General features: G+C 39.6%; 1 protein-coding gene across 5 annotated transcripts in view; it reads left to right on the top strand.

Annotated features, from left to right (window-relative positions):
- The window catches only part of LOC115687235 (ABC transporter C family member 12-like), a 59,060-nt gene that overhangs the window by 29,382 nt on the left and 3,159 nt on the right, over positions 1 to 26,519 (top strand). Inside the window, exons 1-24 of one of the 5 annotated variants that reach the window (XM_030612725.2) lie at positions 12,774 to 12,901; positions 13,339 to 13,749; positions 14,430 to 14,614; positions 15,314 to 15,353; positions 15,559 to 15,715; positions 16,133 to 16,247; positions 16,338 to 16,418; positions 16,559 to 16,583; positions 16,938 to 16,994; positions 17,653 to 17,718; positions 18,286 to 18,360; positions 18,475 to 18,582; positions 18,767 to 18,901; positions 19,286 to 19,392; positions 19,484 to 19,577; positions 20,366 to 20,533; positions 21,234 to 21,374; positions 21,856 to 22,056; positions 22,151 to 22,249; positions 22,334 to 22,486; positions 22,970 to 23,361; positions 24,226 to 24,406; positions 24,743 to 25,066; positions 25,567 to 26,323. In XM_030612725.2, coding sequence (XP_030468585.1) covers positions 13,417 to 13,749; positions 14,430 to 14,614; positions 15,314 to 15,353; positions 15,559 to 15,715; positions 16,133 to 16,247; positions 16,338 to 16,418; positions 16,559 to 16,583; positions 16,938 to 16,994; positions 17,653 to 17,718; positions 18,286 to 18,360; positions 18,475 to 18,582; positions 18,767 to 18,901; positions 19,286 to 19,392; positions 19,484 to 19,577; positions 20,366 to 20,533; positions 21,234 to 21,374; positions 21,856 to 22,056; positions 22,151 to 22,249; positions 22,334 to 22,486; positions 22,970 to 23,361; positions 24,226 to 24,406; positions 24,743 to 25,066; positions 25,567 to 26,323 — 3,994 coding nt within the window. In that variant the 5' untranslated portion in view covers positions 12,774 to 12,901; positions 13,339 to 13,416. Of the gene's footprint in view, positions 1 to 12,773; positions 12,902 to 12,927; positions 13,750 to 14,429; positions 14,615 to 15,313; positions 15,354 to 15,558; positions 15,716 to 16,132; positions 16,248 to 16,337; positions 16,419 to 16,558; positions 16,584 to 16,937; positions 16,995 to 17,652; positions 17,719 to 18,285; positions 18,361 to 18,474; positions 18,583 to 18,766; positions 18,902 to 19,285; positions 19,393 to 19,483; positions 19,578 to 20,365; positions 20,534 to 21,233; positions 21,375 to 21,855; positions 22,057 to 22,150; positions 22,250 to 22,333; positions 22,487 to 22,969; positions 23,362 to 24,225; positions 24,407 to 24,742; positions 25,067 to 25,566; positions 26,324 to 26,519 lie in introns of those variants that run through there. The other 4 variants (XM_056319608.1, XM_056319606.1, XM_056319607.1 and 1 more) reach the window with 4 other exon arrangements.

A 26,519-nucleotide genomic window follows, 5' to 3' on the forward strand; every position in this document is an offset into this window, starting at 1 on the left:
TTTGATGATTTTTTCGGAATTTTTCAATTTTTTGGGATTTTCTAAATTTTTTAAAGATTTTTATGAATTTTTCGGATTTTTATTATTTTTATTCCATTTCTAAAAATGGATTTTGTTCACTGGAAATAGAATTTTCTATTGTTTATCAAAGCGGCGTAAATTTTGTATTGGCAAACGGTTTCTAAAAATAGAAATTGCGGTCTCAAAGCTAATCCACGGCTAAATAGAAAGAGGGAGAGAACTAAACCAGCAATGGGGCACGGTGTCCACTAAGCCCGTAAAATAGCCACAAAATCAGCCATCATACGGGAAATGGTCCACAATTTCGCCCAAATCAAGGCATCTATGCTTCGCCACATCACAGCTATAGACCACTAAACCTCAATTAAATCACTCTCGGTCACGGATTCCGCCCGGAACAAGGACGGCCCGGCACAAATTCGATCCGAATCCGAAGGCTCAAGGCCTCTCACGGCCAAATCTCCGAGAGAGAGAGAGAGAAAGGGAGGGAAGGGGGCTTCCACCGTTTAACCCCTAAATTACCTGTTTAAACCCGTCTAGAATGCAAACTAATTAGGGCGGCCGGATGTCCTAAGCTTCAAACCGAGAACACGTGAATGGCGGGCGGACAGGCGGCGCGACAGCAACGGCGGCGGCTCCGGCGAATACAAGCAGCGGGCTAATCCACGGCCTAGAGGGCGAGAAAACGGCCGAGATAGAGAAATGGAACGGCGAGCCGGCGAGGCGTGATCCGCCGGAATAGGCGGCGCGGAGTCCCGCAAGGCCTCACGGCCAAACCGAGAGAGAGAGAGAAGCGGGAGGGAGGCGGGCTTGCCGGTGCGGGGCGCGAACACGGCGGCCGAGCTTGCCGGCGGCGGCGGCGACGGCGAGCCGGTGGAGCGGCGGGCGCGAGGCCGAGGCTAGTGCGGCGCGGCGAGGGAGGAAGCGCGGCGCGTCGAGCGGCCGAGCGGGCGGCGACGGCTGGCGCGGCTCGGCTCGGGAGGCGACGGCGAGCGAGGAGGCCGGCTGCGGCGCGCGACGCCGGTGCGAGGAGGAGGGTGGCGTCGGGCGGTAGGGTGGATGGGCGGTCGAGCTGGATGGGCGGCCGGCCGGTGAGCGAGAGCAGAACGAAGCGGTAACCCGGGCGAGTTCGGGGAAGGAAGAAGGAAGAAGAAGAAGAGAAAGAAAGAAGAAAAGAAAAAGAAAGAAGGAAAAGAAACGAAGAGAGAGAGAGAGCAGGTGGGAGTGGGTGAGCTGAGGGGACGTGGGCAGGGGGAGACGTGCGCGAAGAGGACATGCGCGGCAGAGGAGAGGAGAGAGAGAGAGAGAGAGAGAGGGAGAGAGAGAGAGAATAAAAGAAAATATTTGAACATTCAAATATTAATCGCGATCCGATGGCCCAAATTAAAAACCGAAAGTGGTCTACGGGTCCAAAATAAGCCTCGCACATAAAAAGGGACAAAGGCCAAATTAATTAGACCAAATCATAACGAGGGAGGTCTACTAGTCCAAATTCGCACGTGGTCAAAAACTCCCATTTTTCCATCATTCCTGACAATCTCAACGTTGGCTACCATAATATTGACACCGTCCAATTTATTTTGTCCCGAAACTCCCGGAAATCGACTGCCAAGTTCGGGATCCAAATAACGGCCAAATTTGATCGAGTGCGATTCTAGCGAAATCTCTAATTTAAAATGATAACCGGGAGTGATCAGTTCCCGGGCGAGATTTTACTATAAGCACACTGACAAATTACGCGTTTTATAAATCCCAAAAATGGGCCGAAATTCGGGATGTCACACTTGCCACACCATCTATTTAGACTTGCCACCTTTTCTTGCTAGGCTAGCCAACTCATCAAAATAGGCTTGCCACTTCAAAGAATTTTATTGGTCCAAATAGAAGAGTAATGATGAGGTTGAGACCTATAAATAGAGGAGCCCCCACTTGCACCATTGGCTCACCATTCCACCATCACCACTCTCTCTCTCTCCCTCACATCCTTACTCTTTCTTGGCCGCCATCTCTATCTCAGCTACGCCCTTGCTGCGCCCCTTGCCAGTCGGCTCACTCCTAAGCCACACATGGCCACGACCTTGGAGAGTAATAAGTAGACTTACTAAATCTTGACTAGGGTGTCATGTTGCATTATTGGGCAAATCATGTGTTTGTGGTGCTTGCATGAATTATGTGGTTTGTGAACACTTGATATAACTTGCCATGCTTGCATTTACATTTGTAAGGTTTGCTCATGTGTTTGGCATCATGCTTGAGAGCACGTCCAAATCATGAATGAGTCTCGCTTGGTTCGGATCGGCGTCGAGGTATGTCGGAACGATGCTTGCTTGGAGGGTCGGTATTGAGGAGTACCGATCCAAGCCCTGCTTGCTGTAGGTCAGCGCCATAACCGGTCGGTTCGGGCCACGAGCTTGGTTTCGTGCCTGGCATGACTTAAGATTTTCGAGGCAACATGGCATGATACGCCCTTCATGTGAAGTACTCAAGTTGGTTTAATGCTTGTTGGTATGGTCGCATGAGAGAAAAGTATAGCCGTCGCCCTTGATTAGGGGACGTTGCCCGATTAAGTTCGGATGAATAGCCGTCGCCTTTAATTAGGGGACGTTGCCCGATTAAGTTCGGATGAATAGCCGTCACCTTTGATTAGGGGACGTTGCCAGGAGAATTTCCGGAAGAACCATATCAACGGTTGAGATAATAAATCCCTCGTGTGCATGCTTTTAGTTGAGATATTATTGCTTGAATCAGAAGGCAAGTTGAGATAATCTTATGCACAAAAACGAGTGTGTTTGAAGCATCTTTGCTATTGATCTGCTATCAATTGATGTGTCTATGACATGTGCTTTATTTGATGGCGAGGCGTCCTCTTATCCGGAGTTTAGTGAGTTTTACTTACTGAGTCCTTGACTCACTCCGTTGTTTTTTCAGATTTGTAGGCATGGAAGTCTCACATCAGTTTTGAGAGCTGTGGTCACGCTAGAGGAGATAGGAATTTCCCCCAGCCTACGCGGGTATATGTAGTGTGTTGACAAGGAAAAAAGGTCCGTAGAAAGAGGCGTATAGAATACACTCATGTAATAAATATGCCATCCTATAAATATAACATTTGCTCATGGTGCTTATCTTAACCCCGCTGCTTGTTTGATTGTCCCGAGTTTATGCTTCTGCTTGATCGTAACAATAAGATAAAAGTGAACAGGACGCCATACTCTTAATAAGAAGATAAAAGAAACGGGATGGCGACGCGCCTGATACGTCGCATTAATAACCCCGAGGTAAGGACGTTACACTTTTCCCTCCAAGCCAAGCCCTAATTTTGCCCTCCTTTCCCGAATTTTGTAGTCGGAGCCTCAAGAGAGAAGATGACTAACCTAAGTGATTGACGGTGAGACGACGACAGTGAGCGAGCGACGGCGGGCGAGCGACAGCAATCTAGTGATAGCGATCGAGAGACAGTGGCGAGAATTGACTCCGCGGTTATTGTTTTCTAGAACGAAACCCACAAAATTGATATAGTCAATTCGGTCCCCATAATAGCCCATAATAGAACCGAATTGATTAAACAAAGTGAGGTGCCCGCAACAAAAGTGAATTTGTTCGCTAGTATCAAGAACTAGGCCCTTTTTCCTTTTCTATTACCAGAAACCTTTTTCCCTCCAAGCCGAGCCCTAATTTTGCCCTTGTTACCCTATTTTTGCAGTCAGAGCCTCAAAAGAGAAGATGACTAACCTGAATGATTGACGGCGAGACGACGGCAGAAAGTGAGCGACGGCGGGCAGCCAACAGTGACCGGGCGACGACGATCGAGGCACGGTGGCGAGCGAGAGGCTTTGTTCGTATGTAGTAACAGGTGGAGGGTTGCCGACCTTCTGCGACCTCGGCCAAGCGAGCGAAGAATCTAACACATCCATATTCTGCAACGTTATTTTGGCCATAGGCTCCAAATGATGTCATTTCATTTGTTGGAGGCACATCGAACGGAAAAATGATGTCGTTTTTGACGTCCACGTGGACCGTGTTTTAAAAAATATGCCATGTCACCTTTTTCTTTTAATTGTAAATGACACGTGTTAATTTTGGTCAGAATTTCTTGCCGTTGGCACTTAACTGATCGTTTTTTCTCCGATTTGGCATTTAAGTAATCTAATGGAAACTTTTGGCACTAAAGTGAGCGTCGTACACAACTTTTGGCACTTGTAGTGTCCTTGTTCCCGATTGGAGCCATCACTAGTTTTACATTAGTCATATTAATTTATAAAGTATGGAAAAATATGTAACATATTGAAAATACATTTTCCTTTCACCATAAAGATTATGTAATGATGGCTTTACTAAAATATTTTTTTTTATATTCCTTTCAATTGTTAATCGAATGTGAGCTGTCATGTTCACTAACGAGTTAACAACATTATTTGTGAAAATATTTAGTTATATTGTGTGATTGTATATTATTCAAATCTTTCGCAATTATCTTCAATGCAAAGTGATGAGAGTTATCTCTAATCATCCATTTAATTATAAGGGTCATGAAGTTTTTATTTATAGTTGTTTATGAAATTTTCATAATCATGTAAAATAACCCTTTAACTATGTCATAACTTTTTTGTAATGATTGGTTCTTTTACTTATTTGATAGCATTTACTTTAAATGGTTCCACAATATTTCCTTATCCGTAAGAGATGAGGTATGATAGTTTTAGTTGTAAAATTTTCTATCAATCCTCTAATATCATTCATTTATCAAATAGAAGGGTAGGGCATCGTGTGATATAACGTTTTCAATCATCCTCTAGCATCATATGTTAATGACTATGGACGATCACGTTATAGAGCCTTTTTAAATTAATTCTTTCTTCAATAAATCGTTTGTGTTAATGAGCAATTTTTTTTATTAATTTGCTAATTTTCATTTGTACGTAGAATATGTACTATCATCTTATATATATCATTTTAAATCATTTGTTAAGTATGGACCATCATGTCATGTTATTTATTTAACTTACTTTGTTCTTATTCATTGTAAAGTAATACAAAGGATACGAAATGTAGGACTTCGTTCACATCAACCATACAATAATTGGAGTTCTTGTCGTGACCTACTTCACGAGGACCAAACTCGATGAAGTGGGTTTAGAGGTAAGTGTTCATAAAAAGGTCCGTATAGCACATCACAAAAGACGACTTATCGAAGCATCAATCTTTTGGTCATTCATACAGTCCATTAATCATGAACATAGATTTTCCCTAAATCCATACCTCGCGTGACATCGGATTGATTTTATCTTTTTTAAGAGTCGTCACTAGCCTAGGTCGGGAATTGACTAGAATACCCAATCGAAACGTGGGAGTTTCATTTCAGTTTCTACGAAAACCAGAGATCATGGGTTCAGGGACAAGCTTACGTTAATGTTTCCACTAACGCCCTTTTGGTACCGCTAAACTTAAACATGGTTGTTATCTAAGTTGTCATGCATTTATTTATTTTTTTACCATTTTCATGCCAAAGTCATAGTCCACTAGGTGATCATGCAACTTGTTTTTGTGTTTTCCATTTAGGTTCTAGACTAGCCCTATCTTAGTCTAGAAAAGGAAAAGAATTAAACAATTTGTATTGAAAAGACGATGCATAAAGTAAACACACAAAGTATTGAAAAGCGAGCTATTCTAAGTGCGAAGTAAAAAACACTCACAACTCGTCAGGTGTTTAATACAACACGAATAGAAAAACCCGAGACATGATCGGATAACAAAAATTGTGTACAAATTGAGACCGGATTGGACATCGGTCTTAAACCACCATCCTCGAAGTTGTTTGGTCATCTTCTCCATGGACCGCCTCACGGGTGTCGGTTTTACATTCATACCATACATTCAAGAAATGTTCAAACAAGGGAAAGCATGAACATTCAAGCATCAACTCAAGAACGAGCGTCGGGGTCGGCCTTTGCTTTACATGCATTCTGATCATCCTACCCACTTAATCAACTAGCATTGATTGATTAATGGTTAACGATAACGAGCCACCATTTGCATTCACAAAATGGCGACTCATATCGGTTTACCCCTAAAGTCGGGTCTAAGTGTTCACCATGGGCTATCCACCGAACATGCACCGGGCCTAGACATACATCTAGCAATCACATGCATAATAATAAGTAAAGTATGCACTTAGGCTCACGGGCTTTGTTTCTCAACCAATCAAGTAATAGGAAGTGGGCTTCATAAGAGGACCACTTATTTAATCATAATTGCCAAATTCGGACCAATTCTGTTTAGATATGATTAATCAACCTAATGATATACAAATGATCCAAATCATGTGTCTTTGGAGAGCTTACGTTGTGAGGATCAAAAGTCAAGAAGACCGTTTTTCTCAATTTCAGCTCAATTTTCCCGAAAATCACATTTTAGCTCGGAATGACAGGTTGAACCCGGTTCTGTTAGAGATTTCAAAATAATAGCAGGAAAAATAACAGATCTTATCTAAAATGCATGAAAAGCTTTAGACAGTTAGGATTCCCTATTACAAATAACTTTCATGTTTTGAGTTTTAGCTAATAAGCCCTTAAATTTTTATAAAATTCGGTTTTCGCCGAGGATTCGTTTGAAAATCGTTTTTGAGGCCGGGAGGACCTTATCTGAGATTTTTAGCAAATTGACCACATAAATATTACTATTAAACCCCAAAACTTGCCAGTCTACATAATAAAACCCCAATGAGAAACTTCATAGTTTTGAGTTTTTGCAAAAAAAGGACACAAGCTTATCAAATTCGGAGAAACATGTTTTGGAGTTCAAGGGAAGGAACTTCAGATCTGGACACAGAATCTTATTAAATCATGAAAATTCCTTTGAACATCTAAATGAGCTCCGATTTTCATAAAACTGGTACCATCAGAAAGCTCTGGATCTCAACGTGAAATTTCTGAAGAATATTTTTCCAATTTTGAACACACGAGTTTACAAAAATCGAAGAACACGTGAAGGTCGGTCAAAAACTCATCCATGATAGAGAGTGAACCTAAATGACGACGCTAATCGTCCTAACCTAACATACTTGGAATTTTTTGAAAATTTTACAGTGAATAGATCTAGATGTCTCTTCCGATTTTTGTGGAGGATGCTTTTTCAAATAATGAACACAAAAATTTAGAAAAATCATCAAACCGAGCAAGGTCATTCAGTAGCACATAAGAACATAACACAATATATTCATTCCAGATTCTGATCTCAACTTTTGATACAGTTTTAGCATAGCAAACAACGTCCATTCTAAACATAAAACCTATCAAAACGAAGCTCATGATGTGTTTTTCGTTTCCATAGTTCATCACTTCGCGAGATTCTAACATTTTCGAAATCAAATCATCATCGCAAGCAGACTGACCATCAAGATCCAAGAATAGCATATTTGAACTCACCTTGTGTTTTAACTCTTCGACGTACAACCGAGCAATCCGGCTTCCGCATATAGCCTTTGGATACCACGGAGAAGCCTCGGAAAGCTCGACGAATCTCTGAAAATCAAGCATACAAGCTTAAGTGAGAACCGACTCGGTTTTGCACAAATGAACGTTTAATCGAAAAATCAAAAGAACGAGATGATCCAGTGGCCGTTCAGAGGAACCATGGCCACCACAGCCTCGGGAGGACGTCAGGATGAATCGCCAAGGGGTTGGAATCGCCGGAGGGACCGCCAGCCAGCCGGTTCAACCGCTTGAGCCGGTTGGAATTGTTGCTGGCGTGGAACACGGCCCGGTGGCCGAGAGAGAAATGGAGCCGTCGGAGAGGCTCCAGCCACCAACAGCGGTTGACGGTCTTGTGACTGGCTTGAAGACTCCCGAGGGGTCACCGGAGAGGCGGCGGTGCGCCGGAAACCGGCTAGCGAGCGATCAGACTGGGTGGGGGAGTATCCAGCAGAGAGAGAGAGAGAGAGAGAGAAACCAGATCTGAAAATGAGCTCCCCTTGATTTTTGGACAGAAAATCCTTATATACCTCCCCAACTTTGAGCCCTAGCCTTTGGATCAATCCAATGACTTTAAATGTTCCCTTAATGATTAAGAATATTCCTTAGAGGCTAAGAATAAGTGGCATAGTACTATGGATGGCTATGATACATTCTAAATGAATGGCCATGATCAATTTACTTACCCCCTAAGTAATTTTGCTTAACCTTTAAACAATGGTATTTTGGTAATTTCACTTGAGGGGCATTTTTGTAATTTCATTTAAGGACATATCATTTTGGGCACAAAGGGATGTGGCCAGCCTTGGCTAGTCAAAATGGACAGTTGGCCGCCGGAATTTTGGCTGGGAAACAGCAGGTTCAATTGAGCCGCTTCAATTCCAGTCAAACCGGGTTGAACCGGTTTGACCAGGGTTTGATCGAGTTGAACCGGTCCGGTTCTTCTCTCAATTTTGTTCTAATTTCATGCAATTAAATCTCTATCATGATTGATTGACCCAATTGAATTAAATTTGATTAAATTGGAATGAACCAATTTGAAATACAAGCACAAAATTGATCCAATTTAACTTGTTTGGCCCAATTGCTCCTTAATTTGAGTTAAATTGCATGGCCAAGCTAAACTAATGAATTTAATTGAAGTCCAATTGGTCAAATTGAGCTTCAATTCATCAAATTAGATGTTAGTCTAAAATGTGTCAAGTTGAATTACACTAATTAGACCAATTACTCTTGGATTTCTTAATCATTGGATCACTAGATTGGTCAAATTCGCTCAAATTCATGTGAATCTTCTAAAATTGATTTCGGATTTGAATTGCATATAAGAAATTAAGTTCATCCGTGTCTTAATTATGCAAATCATGAAGAACCGATCGAAATCCGTAATTAGGGCTCAAATTGGAGGTTGTCATCCTTGGCTTGGAATTTTAAAATTGAATGTAATACGAACTCTAGATCAAAGGTAGTGAAGGAAACTATCATAAAAAAAAATGACTAGAAATGAAGTAATTTCATTTTTGGCCGATTGGAACCAAATTTCGCAAATTGGGGAAAAGTTGATTCTAAACTGATTTTTGTAAAATTGATGATGCCAAACTGAAATTAAGCTAAAAATGAGTTGATTTAGGGGTTTTGAATTTTTTGAAATTTTTTTTGAAAAAGTGTTAACAAAATATCAACATTTTAGTTATTTGTCACTAAAATGCCAATTAATAGGTCAAACTTTGAATTTTTTTAAAATTGATAATGCAAAAGTGAAATTGACACTATTTTGGGGTTTTTCATGCAAAAAACCAAAATTTAACTTTGGGTTGACTTTTGGTCAAAATTTGACAAAAAAGTCAACTCTTTGACTTTTTGAAATTGAAATGCAAAAAGCTAGAAAATGAATGGCTAATGCTAATTCAAATGCTAAATGACTCTTTTTGGTTGAGGATTGGGTTCCGTTGCAATCGGAAAACCTTGATCTCAAAATTCTTACTTTTCTGACGTGTCGGCTAAAAATCAAATGTCAATGGTTGCATGAGATGTAAAATATAATCAGAAGTGTCATGAGTGATTTCGCATTTAATCTTAATTATGTATGATATATACGCAAATGCATAATTTAACTCTAAAATTATATGATATTTTCATTATGTCTACTTTTTGTAATAATGGTTAAGGTTTTTTTTATTTTATAAATTTTGTAATAGTTGGTTTCTTATTTGCTAATATTCATTTGTTTGTACAGCATGCAATGTAATTTATTTTTTGTGATGATGGATAATATATTGGGAAAATTTCAAATCAGTACCCAAAGTGGAGTCATTTTCTCAAAAAAGAGTTCAAAGTGGACGTAGTGTCAAATAAGAGCCTGAAGTGCCAAATCAGTCTCAAAATAGGGGCCTGAAGTGCTCAATGAGTCTCAAGTAAGGGCCTGGGTTCGTCGGTCGGTCAAATGCTCACCAACCGGCAAGCACGTCACTGTTCTGGTGATCGGAACAAGGGCAATTTCGTCTTTTACTTTTAAAATTTTTTTTGTTTCTTTTTTTAGTTTTTTTCTTTTCCTTTTCTTCTTCTTTTTTTTTTTCCTCTTTTCCCTCAGCCAGCCATAGCCAGGGCCGATGGAGGTCGCCAACGTCGGGCAGAGGCTGCCCTCGCCCGACCCTGGGTTGCCTTCGCCGGCGTCTGGCGAGGGCGACCCTCGCCAGATCCGGCGAGAGCAACACTCGCCTTTGCTAGATCTAGCGAGGGTTGACCCTTGCCCGCCCAGCCCAGGCGAGGGCGGCCCTCACTCGATGTTGGCGAGGGCAGCCTCCGCCTGAGGCTAGCAACCTCCTCCGACCCCAGCTATGGCCGACAGAGGGAAAAGAGGAAAAAAAAAAGAAGAAGAAAAGGAAAAGGAAAGAAAAAGAAAAAAAACAAAAAAAGGAAAAAAGAAACAAAAAATATATATAATGTAAAAGACGAAATTGCCCTTATTGCGATAGCCGGAACAGTGACATGTTTGCTGGCCAGTGAGCATTTAACCAGCCGGCCAACCTAGGCCCTTACTTGAGACTCATTGGGCACTTCGGTCCCCTATTTCATATTGATTGGGCACTTTAGGCCCTTATTTAACTTTGGACTCTTTTTTGAGAAAATGACCCCATTTTAGGTACTGATTTGAATTTTTCCCTAATATATTTTATCAATTCGCTAATAAAATTTATTTGTTAAATCTAGACTGTGATGTTATTATAATAGAGATTTTTACGTCGTTCAACTTTTAACGAGCATCTTATTTAGCACAAATTTAGCACATATTTATATCATTTACTTGTTAATGGACTATTATGTTATTAAACATTTTTTGATTTGTTATCAATTACTTATCGAACATAGTCATAATGGGTATCCATACCATTTTTTAATCATGAAAGTCATCACTTATTATGCATTTTGTCATTTTTATGTTGAAATATATGCTATCATATAAAACATGCCTCTAATGATATACTTTTTTCCTCATATAATGGGTAGACTTATTACATTTATTTATTTATTTGTAAAGCCTTATATATATTTTTCTTTGATGACGGATTTTTATCTGTGAGCATCCGTGCATGGTAACTTAGATTTTCATGTTTTAGAAAAAAAAATGAAAAGATTAAAACTTAATAGAAGATTGCACGCAACTTCTATAAGAAGAAAAAAAACTTATATAAGAGAAAAATGTACCGATGACGGGCCTTAGATGAATATAGAGTATCTAAATCCTCGAGCTCAAGAATCTTTAGTTCATAGAAGTAAGATTCGCTCCGGCAGGTCCATAGCCGGTCATAATAAGTTAGTGGTGACTCCTAAAGTAAATTAAATGACATAATTAATGGGAAAACCAAGTTGCGTTCGCTAAGTTTTGGGAGAATTTGTACTAAACGCTAGCACTGCTTCGCGAAAGGATAATTCGCGCTCTTTTTGCAATCCGTTAAAACTCCTTTTGAGTTCACCTTGGGAGGGTCGCGATATACAATGATTATGTTAAAGTCAAAAGATGGAGAGAGTTCAAACGCTGATTAATATTAGGAGTAACGAGCCAATGGAGCGCATGAAGCAATGTGGTTGCTAGCCCACCAAATTAGTCTATGGCCATAGGTGATAGACATCTCACAATCAGATTCAACGACTCGAGTGTCGTGTATCGATCTTGAAACGCTAAATGTACCCTTAGGCCAATTATCTGACCTATAAAACTAGGATAATCTATAGATTGGTTAACACTATGCATTATGGATTGAGGAACTTTTCTAGAATAATGGAATTATTCTAACAACAGTTATAGACCGATGTACCATAAGCCGATTGCAGGTGTTTCCTTGCCTCGAGTTTCGATTAGAAATCAACCGTCGCAATGCGGTCCAATGACATGGAGCTATTCTGACGAGCTCTTCCATCGGCATAACTCACTCGTCAGAGACATCGCGTTGCACCATCATTACTGTCAATGATTTCACCAATCATCACAGTAGAAAGCAACTTGTTGTCGTTCTTCTCAAATATTCTTCTATTTTTTTCTTGTCCAATTCGAGTCTATCCCACCTTTACCCATGATTTTTTATCCACCATTTTATCCAAACATATCTTGATTAATCTGGTCCAGAGGACATCTCCAAATACTGAATAAGATTTTTTTTTATCCTATCCGGATTCAAATCTGGACTACCAAACATAGTCTCAAAGTATATAGAGCAATTAGTACATCTCAAGTCCAACAAGAAGAATATCCCTGATGGTAGAACTATCGACACCCTCTAAACTCAAACTATGCTATCAATCAGTGCATGTAGGATCCTCGAACCCTTACGGTACCGCAAGATACAATACAAGAAATCAATCGAGAAGAGGTTGCATCCTATTGATCCGTAAGCTCAATAACTTCATAAAGAAAAAACTAGAGATGTTGCCCGTCTATAAAGAAGAGTATACCAAATCGAGGGCCGAAAAGATCCAAATGATTATAATGGACTCCTAAAGAGAATGCCCCCTCATCGGTCTTTGTTAATCAGTATGATTGTGAGTCCAAGGAAGAAGCCAAAAGAAAGTGTGATGTAATACCATAGACAAATCAATCATGCAGAGATTTTCTCCGTCACGTCTACCTATCGTTTCAGCTAATGTGAGAGAGCTGCCTTACCGACCCAAAAAAAAAACAGAGGGCTGCCTACGTAAGCGGTGACGCCCGCGTACGTAGAGCCAAATGTTGTTGTCTGTCCCATTTGACTCTTCTTTCCATCCTTTCTCCTTTTTTTTCGTCCCTTTTCTTGGTGATGATTGCATCCGCCGCAACGGTCTATTTCACACACTCACTCTCGTTGTCCCACTCTGTTCCCTCGCTATGTGTATATAATTCACGAGCCATTTCAACATGAAGCAGCTCCAGAGTGCTGCAGGTTCTCCTCTCTCTCTCTCTCTCTCTCTCTCTCTCTCTCCCTGTCCGCGTGTGTTTATGGAGTTGTATGTTCTTTCTTGTTTCTAACTTCTTTTGGGTCATAGTTCTAAGCAGTGTTTTGGTGATTGCCGGCTTGTTAAAGCTCAAGTCAAGTTGAGGGAGTTTAGCCGGGTTTTTAGTTGGGATTAAAGACCCAAGGACTGTGAACTTTGCTTGCAGTGCATTCTTCAATCTACATAAACTCAATGACTTCCTGTGATATCGCCATAGTGGGTTTTCCCGCTTAACTTCTTTCAGTTCCAAACTCCCTGCTGCATTCATGATGGATGTTTCTGAACGTGTGCATTGATTCGGGGGAAATTTTTGCTATGAGGCTTCTGGGTGAATATATCTGCATTTTCTAACTGAAGCAGTTGTGATGGACTCTTGCTCTTGTAGGAAAGGCTTCACTTTGATTGGGATGCAAAAAAGAAATTACTTCATGAACTAAGAGCTAATACCTCGATCATTTAAAATATGGGTTTCGAGCTGTTGGATTGGTATTGCCGGCCGGTGGCAAATGGGATTTGGGCAAGGACTGCAGACAGCGCTTTCGGTGCGTACACACCTTGCGCTGTTGATTCCTTGGTCATTTCCATATCCCATTTGGTTCTTCTGGGCCTCTGCTGCTACCGAATTTGGTTGATCAAGAGGACTTCGAAAGTCCAGAAATACCGCTTGAGGTCGAAATGCTACAACTATATGTTGGGATTGGTTTCTTTTTACTGTGCTGCCGAGCCTCTGCTGAGGTTGCTGATGGGCTTTTCGGTTTTCAATCTGGATGGTCAGACTAGCCTCCTTCCATTTGAGGTAGGAATGTTACTATATTGAGTTCCTAGCTTCAACTCTCCAATGTTCACATAATACTTCTTTGTCTGATGAACAATCTTGATTAGCTGGTTATTTTGTTTATGTGACCATGCACATCGACGGACTCCCATATTATAAGTCCTATTAACAAACTTACATAGCTAGTTGCTCAACCCCAACATAAATGAAAGCATTAGACTGAAATTGTCCACTAGCACATTGACTGTCCTTTCTATTTTCTGTTTCAACTACTTTCTTTTGGAAGAAGCTTGGCACCAGTAAATGCTTGTCAGATTATAGCATTCCTCATTACTGCTACATTTTGTGTAATGTGGAACTAGTCTTTTGATAAAAAGCCACAAACTTAATGGAAAACATTGCACATGTGAGTTTTTCAACTTCTGTAGGTTCCAAGTTTAACCCTCTGAGTAAGCAATCGGCTACCATTTATAGTTAAAACTTTTAAATTGCACAACTCTGTTTCTACTGCTGCCATATTGCGAATTTCAATGCCATTTGCTGACTAATGTCTGACCTTGATAGTTTGCAATCTGTGTTATACTGTAAGTCTTCAGAACACCAGTCCGTAACAATCTTAAATGATGCTGTTTTACATTGGATGGCATACTGAGAGAGAGTCTAATTCGCTTTGTAATCATTCCTCCTTTTTTCTTTGGCAGATGGTTTCGTTAACCATAGAGTCTCTTGCTTGGTGCTCCATGCTAGTTATGATTAGCCTAGAAATGCACGTTTACATTCGGGAGTTCAGATGGTACGTGCGCTTTGGACTCATTTATGTTCTTGTGGGGGAAGCTGTGATGCTCAATCTTATCCTCTCGATGAGAGACCACTATCAGCATCATAGGTTAGTTTTTATCCATCAGCAGACATTTAACATAATTGCTCATACTTCAGAATATGTACATCCCATATTCTCCTCATATACACTTGGATACTAGTGGAGTAGTATAGTGATGTTATTAGATGCTCTCTCTCTCTCTCTCTCTCTCTCTCTCTCTCTTTAAGCTATGCAGATTGATGAAAACAGTCGAAAAAATTAACTTTTCTATTGTTAAAATACTCTAGAGTGTGCATTTCTTCTCCTTGGTGGCCGCACTGCTTTACTGAAAATTATGTCATCGCTAAATCATTGCGAAGGACATATTTGCTAGATTTTCCCGTCCATGTCTTGCAATATGGTTAAATTGCTTCCTTAAACTGGTGCATGTGGCTAGTAATACCATTTCATGTTAAACATCTTTCATACTGTATATGTAAGTTTTGAAAGCATGTCTCTGTTGCGTTGCCAAAATTAAGGTGACACCGTGATCTCCCTTTGGGAATGTGAAACTAATTTTAATGGTCGAAGATGATAGCCAGTTGTAGGTTGAGTTGCCTTATTCAATCAAGTACTAGAATTGGAAATCTTTCTTGGAGACTCAAAAACCTTTTCGAAGCAGTTTGTTCTGTTACAATGTGTGACATCACATTGTTTTAGAGTTTAAGATTCATATTCAGTATGTTCCAGGGAGGACCTAATATTTTATCTTTTTTACTCCTCCAGGTCTGCACTTTATCTGTATATCAGCACGGTTTTTTGCCAGGTTACTTCTCTTTCAATAAACTGTTACTCCTCGACTCATCTTTATAACTTCCTAGCCTTTTGAACAAACAGCTCGTGCCGGGCTTTGTTAATAGATTTGATATGAACATCAGCAATTATTGAGATTTCTTTCTGTCATTGGTTACCTTGATCAAAAGAATTCCGATTAAATCTTCTTCTTCTTTTTTGTGCTTCTTTTGATGAAGGTTCTATTTGGGATTCTTCTTTTTGTCTATGTTCCAAATCTGGACCCTTGTCCAGGGTATACGATGATCCACACCGAGCCTCTTGATAGTGTTGAATACGAGGCTCTTCCGGGAGAGGAGCAAGTTTGTCCTGAAAGGCATGTCAACATATTTTCCAGTGAGTAATACCTGAACTTCATTTTTTCTATCCAACAGTTCTGCTTGTTTTTAATAAGATCTGAGGAGTTCAGCTAGTCTCTATGCATTGACATTTCAAAGAACTGCCTGATATTCTCCAATAAGCAGTGATAATAAACTGATAATTTGACATTTCAGATTCTGTCTGCTTAACGAGTCCAATTTGCTTGTGTTTTGTTAGCTTTCTGGTGTTGGCAATCATCAGTTCCCTGTTTGCGCATATCTCTTCCTCCCTGAAGCATAATTTAATTCCTTTGCTAGAAAATAAAAGTGAGATGAAACTTTGGGGGTCTAGTGAAATGGCACGTTGGATTTTGTTTAGTGTTTTATTAATTAGCTGCTTATTGTTGTATTGTTAATGACACTAACTCTCTCTCTCTCTCTCTCTCTCTCATAGGGATATACTTTGGGTGGATGACTCCACTTATGCAGCAAGGCTACAAAACACCGATTACAGAAAAGGATGTTTGGAAGTTAGACTCTTGGGATCAGACTGAGACACTGATTAAAAGGTTTGCGTCCACTTTTCTTTAGGTGTATTTTACACTTTTTGTGTTTTAAGATATATTTCATAAGCATCACAATTGTATCTAATTTTGCAGATTCCAGAAATGCTGGGCCAAAGAGTCTCAAAGGCCGAAACCGTGGCTTTTAAGAGCTTTGAACAGCAGCCTTGGAAGAAGGTATGTATTGGTTGAATTACATCTCATGTCCCATTCTTCATTCCCATTTCGATTTGACAGTGCACTGATATCTGTTTATTCTGTAAGCTTCCTCATTGTTTGAATGTTCCCCATCTCATTTCACTAGCTTGCTTCTTCAGGTTTTGGTTGGGAGGCTTCTTTAAGGTATCATACTTACCTTCATGATCTAAAGTATGCCAGACTCATTCCAAAATGTTCAGATTCCTTAGATGTGGTGAATGGGTGCTTAATCAGATGTTGTTACTTCCTAGTAGGATGATGATGGCCATATACTATGCATGCGCCTTTACATGTTTACTTTGGTTGAGCAGAACATTTAAAATTGATGAATCTGAAAGAAAAAAAGAGGTATCTAAAGGACTGAAGTCTCTGAGGCTTCATCTCGTGATTAAGCTTGAATGATCGCCAGAACAACAATCCTGCAAGAGCATACTGTTCACTTGAATATGCAATGCTCATTGGAAGCATAGTAACTCTTTCTTGCATGGATAACCACAGATCGGGAGTGATCTTTCCCAGTTTGCAGGGCCCACATTGCTGAACCACCTCCTTCAAGTAAGATGTTCCGACTCTTTCTTTCTCTCCCAGATGAATTTGTAGGCATCAATTTTTAGATCAATGCTGGACTCTGCTTTTAAGATTTTGATGCAATCCAAGAATTGTGACATTTTACCTTCTCGTATGCGCCTCAATATGAAAAATTGTTCCCATGGAACCTTCCTCTCAAATGATTAGAATATATATATATATATATATATATATATATATTTTATCGAAGATTAGAATATTGTCTGATAGACCATCCTTGGGTGGACTTGAAGGATTGTTGAGAGAGGGCAGAACCCTGCAGAAACAGAGTTAGCATGCTTTACTTAGGGTAAATGTCATTTTCTAATAATTATTTTGGGTGTGCTCCATGTGTTGTCGTTACAGAAAGCTCCACCAACGTAAACAGGACAACAAATGAACAGCAATGGCATAATGACTGTAGGGACCATGATTGATTCAATAGGAGTGTCATCTGTTCTGTTCTATGGGTAGATTGATCTTGAGGACTCAATCACCTTGCCTTTCATAGCAAAAAATATTCTGCACATAGGCTGACCTTTTACTTTTGTATTCCATTCAACATCGCGGTGGAGTATGTTATATGGAGGTAAATTTTCCAAGAACGGATTTGCTTTTCTGATGTGTCTTTCTTTGCAACTTGCAGTCAATGCAAAGAGGGAACCCTGCATGGATTGGTTACTTCTATGCCTTTTCGATTCTTATCGGTGTGGTATGATCCTATCTTTGTTTTGTGTCAAGATTTTGATTTAAAATGGGAGTCAAAGTCCTTTCCTCCTAAGTTTGCACACGTTAAATTCTTATAGTGCAGCATGTGAAGTAAGGCTCCGTTTGTTTTACAAAGAATGAATGATTTGGAAAACATTTTCCAGAAAATGATTGCTTGTGTCGCTTGAAATAATTAGTCAATGAAAATGTTTTCATTACAAACAACAATTTATGTCTAAACATTTTTGTGGACGATGAAAATTTTTTCCTTCTTTTCACTTTTACAAGTTCTACAAGCGATCATTTTTAGGAGAATATTTTTTAAATCATTCATTTTCCGTGAAACAGACGGAACCTAAATATCATTATCACCTGTGAAAATGGTAATCAAGTTTATTGCAATTATCTCCTAAATAATTTGTTACCATATGCCAAAAATCTCTGCTTTACTTATGATTGTTGTTGCCTCTTGCTTTTGGTTCTTATTCAATGATGATGTCCTTCCATCAATAAAATATGTATTAACTGCCGTTTTTTATATGTTAATGGCTTCTGATTGGATTCTGTTCAGTCGCTCGGTGTGCTTTGCGAAGCCCAGTACTTTCAGAATTCATTTCGAACGGGATTCAGGCTGAGGTCAACTTTGGTAAAACCTTTTCCATATGTGTACAAATCCTCAGTATCAGATATTTAGCCTAGGTCGTTCTTCGTCGTTTGTCATGGTAGAGCAATTAAATAGCTTATTCAACCATATTGGTAGGTGGCAGCCATTTTCCGCAAATCCTTAAGACTCACTCACGAGGGTCGCAAGAAGTTCCAATCTGGAAAGATAACAAACATGATAACAACAGATGCTAATTCACTTCAGGTCAGATTCTCACTTCAGACATGACTATGACATTGCTACGCTAGTTCTCTTATTGCTGCAACGTTATTTCGTTAAGTCAATGGTTATATCTTCCTTAGTTTGGAAATCATATGCCCAGCTCTTCTGATTTTGCAAAAGCGAAATTTTATGAACTACATCTGACATGATACCCGATATTGTTCAGCAAATATGCCAACAGCTTCACAACTTATGGTCGGCTCCGTTTCGTATTGTCATTGCCATGGTCCTTCTGTACCAGCAATTAGGTGTTGCTTCGCTGCTTGGATCTTTCATGCTTGTCCTCATGATCCCACTGCAAGTAAGCATGTGCTCTTTCTTTTCATTGAAAGTTATCCTTCCTATAACATCATTAATACCTATTTCTTCCATGATAATTGTAATCACTTACCAGTTTAAGTTAAAGCATATATATTTTAATTTTTGTGCTTATTTGGAGGTCCCTCTTCCCTTTAACTTTGATTTGTTTGAAGGGCATTCTATCTAGGTACTAAGTAGAGGATGTTCTTTCTCTGAAGCTTCTATGTAGTAACAGTTGTATCAGGAGTAGTGTTGATTAGCTAAAAGAGGTTTTCTGCACCCCATTGTCACTCTCAACTCATGGATTAGCATTTATATCATGATGATTAATACTTCATCTGTCAATCAATCGTCTTACATTTAATAACTTTTCATGGTGAATTAGACAGTCATAATCAGCAAAATGCGAAAACTGACCAAGGAAGGGCTGCAGTGGACTGACAAGAGAGTCAGCCTCATGAACGAAATTTTGGCAGCAATGGACACTGTGAAGTATGTTGAATAAGCGGGAAGCCCTGGCCTACATTCTCTATGGCTATGTTCATTTCACAATGACTGAAATTCATTGGTAAAATTCTTGCAGGTGTTATGCTTGGGAAAAGAGCTTTCAATCTAGAGTTCAAGAAATACGAAGTGATGAGCTTTCATGGTTCCGTAGAGCGCAACTCCTAGCTGCAGTATGGACTATTTCAAAATTAATATAATATTATGCATTCTGATGATGCAATTATCAATTGTATTGACAGTTTGAAATTCTTGCTTTCCCTGATATGCATTATATGTATGCACACACATGCACACCGACACAAGCACATCCGCACACCGACACACACCGACACACACCAACACATGCACATCCACACACTGACACAAGCATCGAGAGAGAGAGAGAGAGAGAGAGAGAGAGAGAGAGAGAGAGAGAGAGAGAGAGAGTGAGTGATTGAGTGAGTAAGCCATACAGATTAAAGAACCTCAGTGGCAGGATATTGCTTATGTAACAAAAAAAAAAATTTGTGAAATACTCTACTTATGGAACAGCCTGTCTTGGCTTTCTGTCTACGGTAAACTTACCAAGCAGACTGACAACAGTCGAGAATACTTTTATAGGTACTTGTGTGCAAGCAATTCAGATTCTCCATTTCTTTTCATGCATCATGAGCATAAGTTTGTGTAAAATCAAGGAAGGTGATTGATTTACTGTGTCAAATTATCCATCTGGTCTTGGGCTCCATCACCGTTTTTTGTAATCTGAGTAGTCATAGACTCATACTAGCTCTTCTTAAATCAGCATATTTATTACCAAAAAGTGCATGAAAAATAGTCTCCATTGGTTTCTTAAATAGCAGTAGACGAATGAATTTGGACCCTTTTTGACAGAAGGGCGAGAGATCTAATGGACATGACATTTTCTCCTTCCATGATGCCACATGGTTCAATTTGTCTGAGAATTTAATTTTGGTGGCAGTTCAACAGCTTCGTACTGAACAGCATCCCCGTCATCGTAACCGTTGTCTCATTTGGGACATTCACTTTGCTTGGTGGGGAATTGACACCAGCGAGGGCGTTTACATCACTTTCTCTTTTTGCAGTGCTACGGTTTCCTTTAAACATGCTTCCTAACTTGATGTCTCAGGTTCTTACACTTCATCCTAATTTCATCTCTGTATCTCTGTCACTTAAATAGAATAGTCTACTGATCTACCCCATGGTCAACATTAACATGTGTGGCTATTTTGTGGTCAGTGGATATATCATTTATTTTTTGCTCCTAATTGTGTACCTTGGATATGTTGTTCATGATAGCCTCACTCAGTCACTCAGTTTAAGTTTAATTCATCTTGCTTTGGCGATGAAGGAAATGATTGACAATATCAAACTGCCAGAAAAATCAAATAGGTAGACTGCAGTATATTATCTTAATGATGGATCTGATTCTTTGAGTTGGACAATATGGCATGCGGAAAGGGGACAATCAGTTCTCACATACTACATTTTTGTTTAAACTAAACTGATTATCTAGTTGGAATAGCACAAACAATAGAAATTTAATTAGTTGAAGGTTAAACCTTTAATATCAATTTGATAATTGAAATGGAAGGCTTAAATATATTGTGATCACTAGATCTGCAACAGATTATCTCTTCATTAAGCTGCTTTTACAACATTTGGAAAGTGGGAATCAGAATTTCTCGTGCGCTTATTACGGCCTTTTGCCTTTGCTTTCTCAAAGATGATGCATATTCTCCATCTTAGATCCAGCAATTTTATTTTGACAGTTCTTGCAAACATTTGTTTGTCATCGTTTGGTTTCCAATCTTATTTTTGTGTCCCAGGTTGTTACTGCGAATGTTTCCCTGCAACGTATGGAGGAACTATTTTTAACAGAAGAGAGAATTTTAGTTCCTAATCCACCAATTGAGCCAGGACAGCCAGCTATTTCAATCAAGGATGGGCACTTTTCATGGGACTCAAAGGTCAAATAAACATATGCCTCATTCTGTCTGGAAAAATATCTTACCTTTTTCCCTTTTCAATGTGAATAAACTGTTGACTATAGTATAAATTGTCTAGAATTTAGGGGTTGTAACACCAAAGACAATGCATTTATACACAATAGCAATCATTGCTGTGATTTGAAGGACAAGGGAATATTAGAAATTTTTATTGAACCCCAAAGAAAGTAGATGCCATAATCAAAATTTAAATCACACTTTCATTGGACACTTAAGCACTTACATAAGGGAGTAGTGCTCTCACAACTTCTACAAAGGTGACTGATCGTGCAAGGAAACTTGCACTAATTTCTAAGTGTAATCATTTTCAAGTTAATGTAACTATGTTTCTAACTGATATTCAATGATTCAACATAACTGAATGGTCATTTATGGTGATTTTCAAGTCTTCTTGTTTCACTATCTTATTTCAAGTGGAGGCTAAATTTTCAACTAACTTCAGGCAGAAAAACCCACATTGTTGAACATCAATCTAGAAATACCAGTTGGTAGCTTAGTTGCTATTGTTGGTGGTACTGGAGAAGGAAAGACATCTCTCATATCTGCAATGCTTGGGGAACTCACTCCTGTCTCCAATGCATGTGTTACTACACGGGGAACCATTGCTTATGTTCCTCAAGTGTCCTGGATTTTCAATGCTACTGTAAGTTGCATAGTGCTGTTTTTGTTTTTCTGTTGATGTTGAGCGCCTTATCATCATCTTTTCTCGTTTCCTAATCCGTAGTGTGTGATTTCAGGTGCGCGACAACATATTATTTGGGTCCGAATTTGAACGGGAAAGATATTGGAAGGCAGTCAGCGTTACTGAATTGGAGCACGATCTAGATTTCCTTCCAGTTAAGTGGGACTCAGTGCTTTGCAAGATTCTCTTATTCACATGGGATGTCATCTGTTAATTATCTGTATCAATTATTCTTCAGGGTCGCGATCTTACAGAGATTGGTGAAAGAGGGGTGAATATAAGCGGAGGGCAAAAGCAGAGGGTTTCTATGGCCAGGGCTGTTTACTCGAATTCAGATGTTTACATATTTGATGACCCTTTAAGTGCTCTGGATGCTCATGTTGGTCGACAGGTATGGAATTCATGACACAGAATATTAGTCACTTTTTCCCCCAGGTGTAGCATAAATGTTGTGGGGCTTCAACATTACCTTTATACTTGAAAAGTTTTCTATGCGAAGCATGTCCAAAAGCTTCACCTAAACAAGGACAAGAGTTTTGATCCTACAGTCCTGCCCTTAAGATAACTTGCTGCAATCAATCTTGGGATGATTGAAGCAACATATGTTAATTTCAAACTCATAGGCATTTTCTGATTTGGGAGTTAACTTAAATTTGGGTATTTCGATTATTGTCTTTGTTTGACCAGTTTCTTTTATTATTCAATTCTAATAACATAGGGTATCTGAACGTCTGGCTCCGCACTATTGTACTCATCTCAAGTGACCTTTAGTTTCATATTTATAGATCTTACATTCAGTAGGATCTCTTTTCTGAATTTTCAGAAATGAGGCCAGTTCCTGTATTAGCTTGTACTAACCCACAGTCACATACAGGTGTTTAATAGCTGTATCAAGGAAGAACTGCGAGGGAAGACCCGGGTTCTTGTCACAAACCAGCTTCATTTTCTTCCTCAAGTCGATCGAATCATTTTGGTTCATGAAGGAATGGTCAAAGAGGAGGGGACTTTTGAGGATCTCTCTAAAAATGGGGTACTGTTCCAGAAACTTATGGAGAATGCAGGAAAAATGGAGGAGCAAACAGAAGAGGACGAGGAGGGGGAGAAGAAAAATGTAGAGGAGAAAACATCCAAACGAGCAACTAACGGCATTGTTAACGAATTGCCAAAAGATCAAGGCCATGGGAAGAAAAGTAAAGGAGGGAAGTCGGTACTTGTTAAGCAAGAGGAACGGGAAACAGGCGTCGTGAGTTGGAAAGTCCTGATGAGGTACTAAACTGCATGATATAAAACTTCATCTTCTAACACTTGTTGTGTAGACAGGTTATTTACGAAGAATAAAAGGCTTATTTATGGATAAGAAATACATGACCTAAAATTGTTCTTGAACTCTACAGTGGAACTAAGGTTCAAACAAGCCAATTAAATAACCTCAAACATACATGTGATATCTTGAACAATCAGTTCAAGTAAGTCCATGTAATACCTAAAACTGTATGGAGGCAATATTCATGCAGTGTAAGTGTGTGCAACATTTCTTTCTCAGCTTCACTTGACGTCACTCAAAACGTGGTCTCGAAGTTCCTTTTTCTGCGATGCTTATGTTTTCTCACATGATAAATATGTTTCATGTGTATCGTTAAATGCTTATAAACACCTAAGGTCCATGCATTTGCCTATTCTTTTTTTATTGAAAACCTCAACATTGTTTTCTTTGTTTGGTAAAATGCTGTTATCCCTCATTTTTTGTTAAGACTCAATTAATCTGCACCACATAGAATTACATAGCAATAATGCTACTTATCTTTGACATTCATATTGTTAGAGTAATTAAATATTAAACCATGCTTTCATCTAACAGCTTAAGCTTTTAGAACAGTTGGCAGTAGTACCACAAAACCACACATGGTATCAGAGCCAGGAGGTCCCGAGTTTAAATCTTTACGGGCCCCATTTGGCTTCCAATTAAATATATCCACACTTAGTACTGGTCAAAAAAACCAGACTAAGCGTGAGGGGAAGTGTTAGAGTAATTAAATATTAAACCATGCCTTCATCTAATAGTTTAAGCTTTTAAAACAGTTGGCAGTGGTCCCATAAAATCTCACACATATGAACCGATTTTCTTTTTAGGTACAAAGGGGCACTGGGAGGCCTGTGGGTGGTGGCAGTACTCTTTATATGCTATATTTCAACTGAAGTTCTTCGAGTTTCAAGTAGCACGTGGTTGAGTTTTTGGACAGATCAAAGCACTTCGGAGAACTACAGACCAGGATTCTACATATTGATCTATGCACTCCTGTCATTTGGTCAGGTCCGTCAAAATTCAGTAGATGGATCTCCTCTCCAAATTTACTATCTTTTATGCAGTAGCTTGCGCTTCTATAATTTTTTTTCTCTATTAATGATGAAATGGGAAAGCCACATTACCTCTTAGTCCTTGAGTTTGGATTACTGCTTCTTGTTTATAATGCAGAAACATAAATGTAATTTTAGAGACTGAGTTATCAAACCACATAACGGCCTATTTACTAGCATTGCTATTTTTCTAGATTTCTGCATTTTAGTGTGGTGGATGAGGGTATATGTCAACTGAAGGGTAGGTCTTTCTAGCGACTTCCGTGATGACTCCTGTGTTTCTATGAATCAGGTGACTGTGACGCTGACTAATGCTTATTGGTTGATTATTTCGAGTCTTCGTGCGGCAAAAAGAATGCATGATTCTATGCTCCAGTCTATATTAAGGGCTCCAATGGTTTTCTTTCACACCAACCCAATGGGAAGAATAATCAACAGGTTTGCAAAGGATCTGGGTGACATAGATCGCAATGTCGCCCAATTTGTAAATATGTTCATGGGCCAAGTCTGGCAGCTACTTTCAACTTTTGTGCTTATAGGAATTGTGAGCACAATCTCTCTTTGGGCCATAATGCCGCTCTTGATCTTGTTTTATGCAGCCTATCTGTATTACCAGGTGAGCGCAGATTTGTTCGGGCCATAATGCTTTTTCATACAAAATGACATGTTCTCTGCTATTTACGGCCACAATTGCCGATCCTTGTCCCACTAAGTGAGCAAGGTTATTTTCATCTGCTACATAAGCTGACAATTTAATGTTGTATTTGCATTTTTTGCGATGCTTGTGACACTATGCACCGCCATTTAGATGTTTCATAGTGGAAATCATATCATAATCCTTCTACAGTAGTAAGCAACACTTTTTTTTCCTTTATATGAAACAGTGATTGAGTAATAAGCACCGATGGCTCAGAATGAAATTTTTTTAGCCATCTTTTTTTCATTTTTTTGGCAGAGGGAGCGTTAATCATCAAGGCTAACAGTAGATCCTTTTAGTTGCTTGATAGTGTTACACTTCTTGTTCTATTGCATGTTTTGTCCACTACCCATAGCCGAGTCCTTTAGAAGTTTGGACGTAATTGGCTTTCTAATTGTTTTCCTTGTGGTTGTTAACAGACTACTTCTCGTGAAGTGAAACGCTTGGATTCAATTACCAGATCTCCAGTTTATGCGCAATTCGGAGAAGCGTTGAATGGCTTGTCAACAATACGTGCATATAAAGCATATGATAGGTTGGCCACCATTAACGCCAAGGCCATGGACAATAATATCAGATTCACCCTTGCCAATGTCAGTTCCAATCGTTGGCTCACCATAAGGTTGGAGACTTTAGGAGGCATAATGATCTGGTTGACAGCAACATTTGCAGTCATGCAGACTGGAAAAGCGGAAAACAGAGCAGCGTTTGCTTCAACTATGGGTCTCCTCCTCAGCTACACTTTGAATATAACGAGCCTTTTGAGCGGTGTTCTGAGACAAGCAAGCAGAGCTGAGAATAGTCTAAATGCTGTAGAGCGTGTGGGTGTGTACATAGAATTGCCTTCTGAGGCTCCGGCTATAAAAGAGAGCAACCGGCCCCCTCCTGGCTGGCCTTCATCGGGATCAATTAAATTCGAAGATGTGGTCCTTCGTTACAGACCTGAACTTCCTCCCGTCTTGCATGGATTGTCCTTTTCAGTAGCACCCCGAGAGAAAGTGGGAATAGTCGGAAGAACCGGTGCCGGAAAATCTAGTATGATAAACGCTTTGTTCCGAATTGTCGAGCTCGAGAAAGGAAGAATCTTGATAGATGGGTGCAACACTTCTAAGATAGGACTCGAAGATTTGCGGAAAGTCCTTAGCATCATACCTCAATCACCAGTTCTTTTCTCTGGTAAGAACTGTGAAATTCTTTGAACACCTTAATTTGATTGTTAAAATAGCTTCATTCTTCCCTCCCTCGTTCCACTCAACCTCTGATATTCCATAGGAAAGTCTGCTGATATGTTCATATTAGTCTCCTTGCTGGTTATATTGCTATCTCCTCAAACGAATTCATAGCTGAGAGTTTTCTTTCTCACTAATTATGT

The sequence above is a fragment of the Syzygium oleosum genome, unplaced genomic scaffold (assembly GCF_021117445.2).
Source record: "Syzygium oleosum isolate NSW1041296 unplaced genomic scaffold, Sole_v2.1 Sole_v2.18, whole genome shotgun sequence".
NCBI lineage: Eukaryota > Viridiplantae > Streptophyta > Magnoliopsida > Myrtales > Myrtaceae > Syzygium > Syzygium oleosum.